This window comes from Sinocyclocheilus rhinocerous, unplaced genomic scaffold, assembly GCF_001515625.1.
Source record: "Sinocyclocheilus rhinocerous isolate Xijiao unplaced genomic scaffold, SAMN03320098_v1.1 scaffold200, whole genome shotgun sequence".
In the NCBI taxonomy this organism is placed as follows: domain Eukaryota; kingdom Metazoa; phylum Chordata; class Actinopteri; order Cypriniformes; family Cyprinidae; genus Sinocyclocheilus; species Sinocyclocheilus rhinocerous.
The window spans coordinates 934,216-947,825 of NW_015641014.1; the positions used below are offsets into that span (position 1 = coordinate 934,216).

Sequence of the window (13,610 nt, forward strand, 5' to 3'; positions counted from 1 at the left end):
GTCCAAACCCCTGAGACTGCATGCCCGTTGTACGTGGCACCCCACCCGGTGGTGGAGGCATCCGTGTAGACCACAGCATGCCTGGAGATCTGCTCTAGGGGCACCCCTGCCGGAAGAACGCAAGATCTGACCACTGGGTGAAGGTTTGGCGACAGGCCGGTGTAACCTGGACCCGGTGAGTGCCGCGCTTCCACGCCCACTTCGGGACTCGGCCATAAAGCCAGTGCTGGAGCGGTCTCATATGTAACAGGCCGAGCGGTGTAAGTGCCGCTGCGATGAGCGGCAGCTGGATGCAATAATTGCATGCCAATGTGCATTGGCTCGTTTAGTTTACACTCGAAGTAGATTGGTCTATCGAAGCGATATCCCAATTCATCGGTCACCGACGTGACTCGGAGTGACCGACTGAAAGGGAACAGTATTTATATCATTTTTTTTTTTACCTCCGATTCACTGCAATGTCCGAACTGTCCTGACTGTCGCAGACTTATAAGTGCATTACCGCCACCTATCTCTCAAATGGACCATTGACACTCTATCTACAAGACGCGAATGCGCTCAGGACAGTTTGGACATTGCGGTGAATCAGAGGTAAAAAAACGATATAAATACTGCTCAGTTTCTTGCCCAGACCGATCGTTTCGTGTCTTTACACATCAATGTATTGTCACGAGCCGCAGGGTTTCATTTGGTTTTGTTTGTGTATGTTTTTTTGACTCCCAAAGCTGTGATAACCATTCACTTCCATTATATGACTGACAGACTGCAACGGTTTGAGTTAAAAATCTTCGTTTGTGTTCTACTGAAGAAACAAAGTCACCTACATCTTGGGTACCCTGGGGGTAAGCAGATAAAAATCTAATTTTCATTTTTGGGTGAACTATCCCTTTAATGATCTAATGATGAAATAATTTTATACTATATTGCCAGTACAGTACGTATCAACTGATTCTATGCATTTATTTGTCATTCTAACTCATAGAGACAGACAGAAAAAGATTAGGCTTAAAACATTTCTAATCCCATGACAAGTGGACAACCTCACTATTACAGCGTTCATCTGTCAGTTCAAATCTTTGATAGTTTAGAATTTATTGTTAGGCCCTAGAGCATGAGAAATTCATGAAACTAAGCATGTTTCCCTCAGAATGACTTGTTCTCCATATGTAAAATGTTTTGAGGAGTTTGAACAAAGCTCTTTAAAGATAGGCTATAAGGCAACCCCGGTTTACTTTTTTGCTGTTACTTTAAGATATTACGAATCAATTCGCAGTTTTACATCACCCATGTTTTGCCAATATTCTGATCACGTAAGAATCAAACTGGGTTTCAAAGCATTTTGAAAATGACACTTCTTGCTGCCAGTTGGTGGCACTATAACACATAACCCTTAATGGCCTCATCTTTGTGATTGACCTTCAATGAACAAACTACTAAAGTTTGATCAAAATCAGCCAATGTATGCTGAAGTTATAACACACTTCCCGTTTCTCTGTTTTCACCATAAGTTTGTTGCCTCGCCACAGCCAAATCATTCAAGATATCAAAAATCCCTTAGCAATTGTGCATCCTCAATGTCTTGATGCACTGATTCAGTTTGATTGTGCTGAAAGCATTCTGTCATGCCTGACCAATGTATGTGCTCGTTTACTGGGGTCTGAAACAGAGAGGTTAAGTAAAAAGATACGATAAGTTGATGTTACTCGCTGTGTCGGTGTGATCCTTATCAAATGCAACAGAGAACTGACTGTCACCATGAAAAAACAAGCAGGGCTAAAACTAAGCCATTAAAAAAACTCACACCGTGCATACACTGGACGTGAGCGTCGTGGTGCGACGTGACAAAAGACAATAGAACCCATTTTAATTATGGCCCTATGATTTCTGTGATGCGGAAAATGTGGACGGAATTGCGGAATCCAGTCATAAAAACTGAATTTACTGTATAACGCGGAATGTCACGGAATTTGTCAAAGTTTGGGTGAATAAATCAAAAGTAGGTCATTACACTTAAATCAAATCGCAATATTGACTGGTATCTGTAAATATTAAGCTGCAAAAATACCATTTAAATATGAATCCTGCATGTCTTTTCATGAATGAATGGCACAGACGAGCGGTTTCGTTTAATACACACATACTGAAGTGTGCAGTGTTTTCAGCGTCTGCTGTCTCGCTAAATGAGAACATAAATACATGAACAACAGTCAGTGTCTGCTCTATTATAAATAATTTATATTTTAAAAATACCCAAAACAGCGGAATTACAAGATGGAAATATAGACTAGAAAGATATTTAAACTTGCGATGCCCTTACGTCCATGACATTGACTCACTGTGGAGTTGTTTTGGCAATTTTTCCAGCTCTTAACGCCGAATGTGCTCTTATGGTTTGATACATGATGGGCTAATGTAGAAGCAAATAACTTTAAATAAATAACTTTAAAAAATAACTTTAAATAACTTTTAAAAATAAACCCCTTTGTATTGCATTGCATCTTGTATGTTCAGGGATGACAGATTGAGAAGCAGACATGCTTTTTATGACTGGATGTAACTTTTCATACTTTGCAGTAAAAGTGGCTCTCCTATTAACTTTGTCCTATAAGTGCGGCTCTCGTGAAAAAAAAAAAACAGTGAAGATCACTGATCTAATGTAATGAGTAATGAAAAAGGCTATCTTTCATTGCTCAGTGAATGAACCACATGACACAAGTTACTGTTTAAGAGTTTTACGCTGCTTTCATTGCTGAGCATTACAACTCTTCTCACACAGGCAGGAAGAGCATGATGCAGCACAAGCAAGACATCGCATCAGTCAAATATTAAATATAAAATACATTAAACAAATAAAAGTGAAACTATGTATGAAAGGCCAAACACTGAAAGAATTACAGTACAATCTGTGATTTTTTTTTCTTTACATGTGTACATCTTTCTTTACAGTCAGAAAATGAGGGGAGAGGTTCACAGTCATTTAGAAGAAAGCATTCGTCCATACATTGATCTGATTGACACTCTACGGTCAGTTGGCATCCATAAAGACTTGGCATTACCGACTATTGTGGTGATTGGAGACCAGAGTTCTGGAAAAAGCTCTGTGTTGGAAGCCCTGTCAGGAGTTGCGTTACCAAGAGGAAACGGTGAGGACTAATTTAATCTTTGCTATTGGATATTCATACACACTCCGTGACCACTTTAAGCACATCTCTCCAATATTGCTCTATTGGTTTGTCTGAGATCTGGTGACAAGGCCCCGATTGAAAACACATAGGGCCATGGGACTATGTTTTCTACCACAGGAATTAGTTTTTTTGTTGTTTTTTTTAAACTCCAATACACAAAGATACATTGGGAATGCATACACTAAATATTATAGACTACAACAGATTTAAAGCATAAATGCATTGATGCCAGATATGAGGCCAACGCAAACAGGTTTCCAGAAACGGCAACAACTTTTACTGGGGTTAGGGCATTTGAATAAAGGACAGAAACAAATAATAACAGATAATTGTGAATTATACTGCAAATACATTTAGCAATTCTTGAATCCAGAGTTAACTGTAATTTTGTTAAGATTATGATTCAGGCAAAAGCCATGCTCCTTATTACCATGGTTTTATGGTTTCTATACAAACAACAAAACTAATAATAATAGCAAAAACAACACTCTAACATAATATTTTGCAGGTCAAGGGGTGTTGTGACTCTCTCTGTCTCTCTCTGTCTCTCTAGATGGATGGATGGATGGATGGATGGATGGATAGATAAAGCACTTGTCACATAATTTTCCACATTAATTTTCTGTTGATTGTTGACTGTTTGCTGTAGGAATTGTAACCAGATGTCCATTAGAGTTGAGGCTGAAGAAGGTACCAGGAGTCAACTGGAAGGCTGTTTTAACTTACGATAAGAAAGCAGATGAATCTGTGAATTCCTCAAATTTTGCAGGTTAATAGTACTGCTTGCAGTGTTTTGTTTTCTTAATTGGAAGGGTTTCTTTCAGCTGCATTGAAATTATCGCTTTTACAACTGGATTTAAACCATGTTTTGTTGCAGGTCCTATTAAAGCCAGCAAACTGGTAGCACAGTCAACTCAAAATCAGGAGAAAATTGAATTTTCAGATCCTTCATTAGTTGAAGAACATGTTGCAGCAGGTTAGTAAAACTGCTGGAAATCTCTTTTCTTTTCAGAGTTACAGGTATATAATAAAAAAAATCAAAATCTCAAACTGAAGTCACCATCAGTAACTGTGTACATATTTATTTTGTCCTATAAAATGGATTTGTCTTATAGTCTTGGATGCTGATTTGTCAATTCAGCATTCCAATTCACCTTATCACTGTGCAGAACCCATAGCACATCAGTTTTGTTGTATAGCCACATTCTGGTATATGAGGTACTGTTTCACTTCTGTATTAATTTTACCCTCTCGAGCCTGTGGTTAGCATGCTGCTAAGCTAACAATGAATAAGCAGTACACAATGATTGGGTAAAATAGCCAAACTATTGATGCTTTTAAGTACTGAATGAAATATACATTTAATTAAAGTCTCAAACATTTAGCCTACTGTTTCTATACAAATTGTGTATTTGAAGGCAAAAAAGGTACACAATTACATATAAAATGTAAACACAAATATTAATTTATTAATCACAAAGCAATGGTTGCACTCAAAATATTTAAGTACAATATAGTCTCTTTACAATGGCTTGACTACCATGAATATGTCTTTATTCTCACTGCTTTAAAGGACATTTTTTTTTTCCAATGAACATTAGATATTTAGCTATTATCAGTTAATTCTGCAGTTTGTGTTTTACAGCCCAGAATGAGCTGGCAGGAAAAGGGGTAGGAATACGTGATGAGCTCATCACTTTAGAGGTCATGTCACCAGATGTGTGTGACCTCACACTGATCGATCTGCCTGGAATTGCCAGAGTCCCAGTAGAAGGACAACCAGAGGATATTGGAAAACAGGTGGGTCATATAATCTGATTTTAAACACCACATTTATTATCAAACTAGTATAAGTACAGTTTTTAAACTATGTCTTTGTCTTGTAGATCAAACGTCTGATCATGAAATATATTAAGAAACATGAGACTATAAACCTGGTTGTGGTCCCTTGTAACACTGACATTGCAACAACAGAAGCCTTAAAAATGGCACAAGAAGTAGATCCTGAGGGCATAAGAACTGTCGGTAATGAAGCAGATGATCTGCACAACATTAAATATCTCACCAAATATCTTGCAGCACGTTTGTCAGCAAATTGACTTTTTATAAAATAACTATTTTTCATTCTCACAGCCATTTTGACCAAGCCAGACCTCATAGACAAGGGAACAGAGAAGACTGTTCTGGCTATTGTCCACAACAAAGTGATTCCTCTCCGCAAAGGTTACATCATGGTGAAGTGTAGAGGACAACAGCAGATCAATGATGACATCCCTCTGGAGGAGGCAGCACAAATGGAGAGAGATTTCTTCCAAAACCATGACTATTTCAGGTTACAGACTGAAAAGAATATAATTTAAATAATTTATTTATTTTGCATATACAAATATTTTTAATTATTATTTTTTAATCATTTTAGCTGTCCTAATAATATAACGAAGAAAAATATATTAAAAGAATGAAATTAATGAAAAGAAAACCTTAAGTTGCATAATCTTTTATTATTAATTTGTAGGAAAAAAAATATTTTCACAAAACCTGAGATTCACTCTTTATTAATAATTTTGAAAAACTTTTGTCCAAAAAATCAAAGCCATACAGTATAACATACACAACATGTAGGTGCGAAAAAACATTAAGAAAATGATAGTACAGAAAGGACCCCTGCAGACCCTTATGACTGTGTATTAAGGTTAATAAAGTTCAAATTATACGATATTTTAAAAAGACCTACGTGAGGCAGGGTTAATTCAGATTGTAAGTGTCATATGGAAAATCTCCCCCAAAACCTAATGATATTGTGATTTTGTTTTAATATTTGTTAAACACTTTTTTTTATTTATTTATTAATGTTTGTGTGTTTTTGTGTGTGTGATGTTCACTTTGCCCATTATGTTTTTTTTTTAATCAATCTAGTACATGAACTAAAATAAGCCACCTTGCAAAAAGTGCCTTCTCTTTTTCAACAGATGCCTCTTGAAAGAGGATAACGCAACTATTAAATCTCTTGCTGTCAAACTGACTCAGGATCTTGTTGATCATATCGAAGTAAGTTTCTAAATGCCTCAAAAATCATGAATTTAGTGAACTGCACTTTGTGGCAGGATGGATTGAAATACTATAATCAAATTGTGTCTTGCCTATCTTTGTCAGAAATCACTGCCACAGCTCCAAGAGCAGATAAAAAAGCAGTTGTGGAGTGTGAAGAAAGCACTTAAGGACTGTGAGGATGGACCACCAGAAGACCTTGAGGGAGCCAAGGAGTTCCTTATTAAAGTAGGACCTCTGTAACGATGAGCAGTGACAGCAGAGTTGGAGATCCAAATGCAGCTTTTTTAAAAGAGCGTAGTCATACAGGCAGGGTAAATCACCAGCAAACAATAACATCCAAGGCGAGAGTAATCCAAAAAACAGGCAAGGGTCAGGGCAGGCAGCAAATGATCAAAAGGAACAAGGTCACAGTCCAAAGTTGAAACCACAGGAAACAAGGAAACTAGGGAAACCTCTCAGAAATGTAAGCTACAGCAAAACAAGACTTCACAATCAAGGAGTGAGTAAACCAGACTTTTATAGTATGAGACTAATGAGGTGATGAGATACAGGAGAATGTGATCAGTGAAGAGTCTGGGCAAAGGATCATGGGGAATGTAGTCTGTGAGAGTATGACACCAGTCTAGGATGAAGTGCCCTCTGGTGACCATCAAGGGCACTTCCAGCAGGTGATCGTAACAACCTCAAGACATCAAATCCTCTTGCTTCTGAAAATTATCATTAGGGTCCAATCTGCTGGAATCCGTCAAGATCAAATGCACCAAAACATTTCTTGAACAAAATATGCATTTTGTAATACAGACAGATCTGTTTGTTAATGAAATTAATAGATAAACTTAGAATTCAGAGGGGGAAAAAAAGTCAGAATTGAAAAATGTCATCTCAAAATTGCCCTTCAGATAAAACATCTTTTACCTTCCCAACAAGTCCTATATAATCATAATTTAACAGGCTCATGATGAAACAAATATATATTTTTCTCACAGACATTAAATGGATTTAATGAGGAAATCAAGTCTCTATCATCAGGAGAGCCGATGACTGAGAAAAATATGTTTGCCCAGCTTCGTGCTGAATTCAAGAAGTGGAATGATTATCTTAACAGTACAAAGACATCCTGTGAGTATATTTTCACATTTAAGAAGCAGAGAGTTCTAATGAAAATTAAAAGGTCCGTTAATTTCACAAGAAATCCATATTGTTTCCAAAAGTTAACAATTCAAATGAGTTGAGCGAGAATTACAGAGGGATGGAACTGCCTGGCTTCATGAACTACAGAATGTTTCAGAAGATTCTGCAGGACCATGTGGCCAAACTTAAGGATCCAGCCATGAATTTACTCAATGCCATAAAAGGTACCATCACACATATTTGTGTTTAAAGACTTTCTGGTCATTGTGGAGAGCCTCCATTATAAAACCAAAAGATTAGATCAAGAACTGAATGACTAGTTTTAGCACCTCTTTGTTGTTCATTGTGTATTTCTTCTGAAGACCTCATCATTAAGCAATTCACTGACGTGGTGAGTGAATGTTTCCAGAACTATCATGTCCTTCAAAACACCACTAAGGTAAATAATACCTTTCAATTGCTCCTCAAATAATGAAAAGATTGTAGTCCAGTTTGATCAAGTTTTCTTTCCTTTGTACTTTACTTGATTCTGTAGGACAAAATCAACAACATTCAGTTAACCCAACTAGAAAAGGCGGAGCAGAGAATCTCAGAGCAGTTTAAAATGGAAAACAGGATCTACACTCAAGATCCCATTTTCCTGAAGATCTTGAGTGAGATTACAAACGAGACTTTTTCAGAAAAGGAGTTACCTGTCTTTGACAAACAATGCAAGTATAGTCAAATGCTGGAGGCGTATTATGAGGTAGATCTTATTAGTTTTCAATAACAAATTGCACTGTGCTTGTGGTGTGAGGATGCAACTTATCTAATTGTTTTCTTTCAGATTGTGGTGCAGCGGATGGCTGACCAACTGCCCTTGATGATCACCTTTTACATGTTGCAGGAGACTGCTCAGCTCCTGACTATTGACACAATGAAATTACTGGAAAAGCCAGATGTGCATGAGCTCCTGTCTGAGGACTCTGATGTCAGCAAAAGGCGCAAAGACCTAAGAGCTCGTCTGAATCGTTTGACTTCTGCTACAAAAGCAATTAGCATTTTTTTTAATGACTAGAGGATATATCTGAAAATACATCTAATGTATCTAATGTTCATTTTGTAATGTATCTGACAACTTCTATCCAACCATCCATTTTCCACGCTTGTTCAAGCGTTGCAAGATTTTACAATTTAACCCATAAAACTTTCGGTAACACTTTAGGTAACACTTTATTTCGATAGTCCACTTTAGACATTCTATTAACAGTAAGTAACTTTGCAACTACATGTCAACTAGCAGTTAGTAGAGTATTAGTAGACTCTCTGCTTAATATCTTCTAACACTTTCTTTGTCAACTTATTCTACTAATAATAGTGCTTAGTCGAATGTGGTAGTTCACTATTTGCTAATCAGTAACTACTATTTTTTCATACCTCTCTAAGAACTACTATATACAGGTTCATAATTAATATGAATAATACATAATGTATAATTAATTCTAAGGTGAAGGTCATGGTAACCCACTAGTAATGACTCAAGTATTACCAAATTCTTCAGAAGGAATTACTAATTATTTGGATCAGTATTCTAAAGTGAATAACATGATTAATTCTCAAGTAATGACTGAAAACATTGTAAGCTTTTGAGGGTTTTGTAAAGTATTGGAAAGTAATTATTCAGGTGTTACTACATCCTTCTAAAGGAATTACTAATTTTTTGGATCAGTATTCTAAAGTGAAGATCATGATAACTCCCTAGTAATTACTGAGATCATTGTAAACTTTTGTGGTTTTTGTAAGGTTCTGGTTAGTAATTCATTTTGCTAGATTTGGTAACACATAAATCATTACTAGTGGGTTACCGTGATCTTCACTCTAGAATACTGATCCAAATAACTAGTAGTTCCTTTAGAAGGGTTTGGTGAGTCATTACTAGTGGATTATCATGATCTTACTTTAGAATTAATTATACATTATGCATCATTCACATTAATTATGAACCTTTATATAGTAGTTTTTAGTAGTTCTCCAGGATAAATGAAAAAATAGTAGTTGTTGATTAGCTAATAGTGAACTACCTGTTTTAATGAGCGCTATTGCTTACTAAACCAATTAGAGTTTCTTGATAGTTAATAGTAGTTACTAGAATGTTAATAGTGCATTAGTCATTTGTAGTTATTCATTAATGACGGAACAGTATTCTAAAGTGTTACCAAACTTTCTTTAGCTTGTTAATACTTTTTGATTGTTATAATATATACATACATTAACCTGCATTTTATGCACCTATTTGATTGTTTCCAAGTTGTTCACCAAGTATCCAAGTCACATCTATGGGCTAAAGTAGGGCAGACACCTACATTTTGTTTTCTAAATCATCTGGAAGTATCAGTGCTTTGACTACAGTGCATTATTTTCTTGTGATCTGCTGAAAATTAAAATCACTTTTTCCTTATTGATTGAACTGTGTGTGTGTGTATGTGTTTCTTCAGTATAATAATATTAGGTGTAAAGCCATTTACAACATAATGTATCTAATTGTAACCCAGTAGAACAAAATTGTACAGGTATTAGGTTTATTTCTATTCGTTTAGTAATTATTTTTGTTTTGCTCTAATACAGAACTAAAATGTGAGTGAATTATACGTCATTATATTGATGTAAGCTAAATGTGTATATGCCCCTTTAAGAGCGCGATCGTATGTCAGGTTTGATTGCTATACACATCTGAAAAACGTGGTATTAACGAGCATGTTAGGTTTCCTTTATTTCTATTGTGTATTTTTTTTGTGTTAAGTCCCGCTCTCAATTAGGTGGTGTGTAGTGTTATTGGTTGTGGAGAGGGTTGATTGACAAGTCAGCGGAGGGGGATAGGGGGCAGATGAGAAAAGACGCGAATGTGTGAGACTCGCAGCAGGCGGTAATGAAGTGATTAATCATTTACTAGTTTAAAATATCAAACTGTAATATAGATCGCGTGTGATACACACGATTATTTTTCTTTTGTGTTTATTTTGAGTTCGTTGCTAGACTCGAGTGTTTTATACGACATCCTGGTGTCCTTAATTTGCCAGTCAAGTGTGATTACGGACTGTTCTACTATCAAGTCATATATCTACTCATCTGAACTGAACTGTGAGTTAACCCTATAACGCGTACGATCACACCGGTGTGATCAGTCTTGGCTGGTCCCTGAAGCATCACACCGGTGTGATCAGTCTTGGCTGGTCCCTGAAGCATCACACCGGTGTGATTAGAACTTTCAATGCCTCACGTCATCAACTGCTGAATTTAAATCCGCTTTCGTGCTTTGGCTGGCGCGGAGCCAGATCGGACGCGCTGAGCGCTTGTCATATTATCACAAATATTCAGTGTTTTCAACCATAAAATGCTTATTTTAGGTTTCAGACATTTAAATACACATAAGTACTAGCAAAACCATACATTTACAGTTCGCAAAATACACGCTGATGTCTATGGAAACATCAATAATGATCCTTACAAATATAATCTGACGACATGTTTTTATTGATATCATATACAGATTGTGTAGGTAACTATAAAGTTTACTCTGCTCTTCTCCCAGTTTACCGGAGACCTACTTTAACGTGTTTCGGGAGGAGAGGATGAATCTGCGTGTTGTAAATCCCACAGCTAGGATTCAGCGCGAACTAACATGGCGGCGCCCATCACCCGGTATAGATCAACTAACACGGTCGATATAAAAGTGTTTAAACTACCAAATAGATTTACTTGCACATATTTCAGAATCGGAATATCAGATATTTCATAATATAGTGAGCATGTTTGTGAATATTTTAAATAAAATAGGAAAAAACTAAATAAAAGCGATCCATGTGTCATACAGATCTATTGTGGCTGCGTTGTGTCACATGACAAGCATGACACGTCGCCATGGAAACAATAAGGCGATACATTCTAAAATAACTGTTGCCTAAAAAAAACCTCACGCTGGGGGCTCAGCTAGAATATTTTAAACTCACGTGCAAAAGGGTTAAAGGAGCATTTAAACAGTGAGCGATTGAAAGATTGAAAAATTAGTTGTTTCCTGCACGACGATGGAGACCTTGAGGACCAGATAGCGCCCCAAGTACCCGCGTTATTTGGGGTTCCTCTGGCTACGTGGGAGGTGCGTTTTGTCGGCTGACGACGGAGAGAGAGAGACCGAGGAGCTGCGGGAGGCCTAACACAGGATCCCCGATCGCGGTTTTCATCGCACACGAAATTGAGGTATTAATGTTGATTTATTTGTGCTCAGGAGAGTGAATGGGCCAATTTTCAGAAAATTTTTCAATTTTCAGCACACGAGCTACGATCCAGGCCTGCAACGGGTGGGTTTTCATGACCGGTTTGTGTGTGTGTGGGCCCACAAGTGTTTAACATTGGTTCATATTGTGTTATTCAACGAGTTTAAAATACTGTGAATATTCAAAGTGATATTCTGATTCTCAAAGTGAGTAAGTTAGTACATTTCGTTCCATGTGAGTTAATTTGTTCAATTCATTCTGAGTGTTTTTGATATGGAGATCAATTCAGTAACTCTGTCATCTGAGATATTGCCTTTTTTGGGCTAAAATGTGTCATAATCAGCACATGTAAGTGTGTGAATACCTCATATTCTGAAATCGACTTCCTTGAGCTGTTTGACTTCTAAATCTATTCTAATTAAATTCTTTATATTTTGTCACTTATTTAAGAGTTTTATTATTTGTTTGTTTTGACAATTTAAATATATTTGAGTATAGTTGTAAATTCTAAGTAACTTTCTAGAGAGAAATACTTCATTTTGTGATGTCAGAGGGGCCTAACTACAACATTGCTGTAGGCATTTAGTTTATTGAACCTAGTGCGCTATCCTAAAATTATAATAACACGTAGGGGGCGTTACATAAAGTGGGGGCTCGTCCGGGATCTCCCTCTGATAAGTCACTGATGATTTCCTGAAAGAAGAAAAAGAAGGAAAAAACTTAAGCTCAAGTATATTCTGTCATTTCATTATAAGTGACTGAGAAGTGCCTAAAGTGACATAATGACTCTAAGAAAAGACCCCTGTCTACAAGAAGAGTTAACTAGCTGGTGCAACGAGGCTGGCATTGATGAGACTCATGCTTTAATGCTGTTAAATGTGCCTACTCACAACAGAAGTGGCTGAGATTGAGGAGGTAATGGAAGCCGTGAAAGTTCTAGGAAGAGTTCATGTGAGAGACACAAGAGAAGGATTTACCTCGCATTCTATGATGGTGTTGTGTGAGTGCAGACAAACCATTGACCCTAAGCGCATACCTCCTGAAGTGGCAAGGGGAGAAAAGAAAGAGCCCTGGTCAGTCATAGTGAACCAAACAAGAGAACCTGCATTTGACACAGCTACTGGAGGATTCACTGAAAAGCTTGCAAAGTTCCTGATGGAAGAAGGAAAGTCTCTCAGCGATGTACAAGCTTTGTGTACTCCAGGCATTGCCATCGATAGTGCCCCTGAGTCAATTATACGTGCCATGGGTGAGGCCCTGGAAAAGACTGTAAAGCCGCAGAGTGATAGCAATGCCTACCGACGCCTGCGCACGTTTTCAGCTGTAGTTCCCACCCCCATAGGAGAGGAGAGTATGGAAAATCAAATCAATCAAGCCAGGCTAATGATAACCGAGTGCGACTGTTCTGAAAAAGAAAAACGACGCAGAATTGTGGAGAGCCTTAAAGGACCTGCATTAGAAATCATAAGAGCTGTCCGTTTCTCCAACCCCGAGGCGAGTGCTTTGCAGTATTTGGAAGCATTGGAGAGTACATTTGGATCAATGGAATCTGGTGAGGACTTATACTTCAAGTTCCGTCTTATGCGCCAAAACGCAGGTGAGGCTCTGTCTGAGTTCCTGAGGAGGATCGATAAGGCTCTTAACAAAGTAGTAGAACTAGGTGACCTGTCTCCTCGAATGGTGGATAAAGTATGAGTTGAACAGCTAATTCGAGGTGCAGTGAATTTTGACCTGATGTTGCTTCAGTTAAGACTACGAGAGAGAAAAGATTGCCCACCTTCTTTCCTGAGTCTGCTGAAGAAGATACGTGAGGCGGAGGAGAGTGAAGCATCCCATCACAGAATGTCAGCTAAAGCCAAAGCCATACAATATCATGAGGAGGAAAGAGCCAACCCCTCTGTCATCCACGAACTTCAGACTGAGATTCAAGAATTGCGAACCCAGATATGTGGGGTTGCGGCCAAATCTGTGTCTACTTCCTCCTTGGTGGTTA

At 37.6% G+C, this 13,610-nt stretch overlaps 2 protein-coding genes across 3 annotated transcripts in view; both read left to right on the forward strand.

Moving 5' to 3' along the window:
* Nucleotides 1-9,240, forward strand: part of LOC107753559 (interferon-induced GTP-binding protein Mx3-like) — a 13,980-nt gene extending 4,740 nt beyond the window's left edge. For both annotated transcript variants that reach the window (XM_016569724.1, XM_016569726.1), the window contains 14 exons: nt 2,947-3,143; nt 3,835-3,954; nt 4,063-4,161; nt 4,831-4,985; nt 5,072-5,210; nt 5,319-5,517; nt 6,155-6,233; nt 6,339-6,461; nt 7,223-7,355; nt 7,448-7,591; nt 7,730-7,806; nt 7,903-8,112; nt 8,194-8,571; nt 9,229-9,240. In XM_016569724.1, coding sequence (XP_016425210.1) covers nt 2,947-3,143; nt 3,835-3,954; nt 4,063-4,161; nt 4,831-4,985; nt 5,072-5,210; nt 5,319-5,517; nt 6,155-6,233; nt 6,339-6,461; nt 7,223-7,355; nt 7,448-7,591; nt 7,730-7,806; nt 7,903-8,112; nt 8,194-8,424 — 1,906 coding nt within the window. In that variant the 3' untranslated portion in view covers nt 8,425-8,571; nt 9,229-9,240. The remainder of the gene's footprint in view (nt 1-2,946; nt 3,144-3,834; nt 3,955-4,062; nt 4,162-4,830; nt 4,986-5,071; nt 5,211-5,318; nt 5,518-6,154; nt 6,234-6,338; nt 6,462-7,222; nt 7,356-7,447; nt 7,592-7,729; nt 7,807-7,902; nt 8,113-8,193; nt 8,572-9,228) is intronic.
* Nucleotides 9,241-12,535: 3,295 nt separating this feature from the next.
* On the forward strand, nt 12,536-13,312 carry LOC107753648 (paraneoplastic antigen Ma1 homolog). Its single transcript, XM_016569856.1, has one exon. It carries the CDS (start codon nt 12,536-12,538, stop codon nt 13,310-13,312), a length of 777 nt encoding a protein of 258 aa, XP_016425342.1.
* The last annotated feature ends 298 nt before the right edge of the window (nt 13,313-13,610 follow it).

Bases quoted from the DNA above. Each gene is read 5' to 3' on its own strand.
- LOC107753648 (XM_016569856.1), top strand. From the start codon at position 12,536: ATGGAAGCCGTGAAAGTTCTAGGAAGAGTTCATGTGAGAGACACAAGA.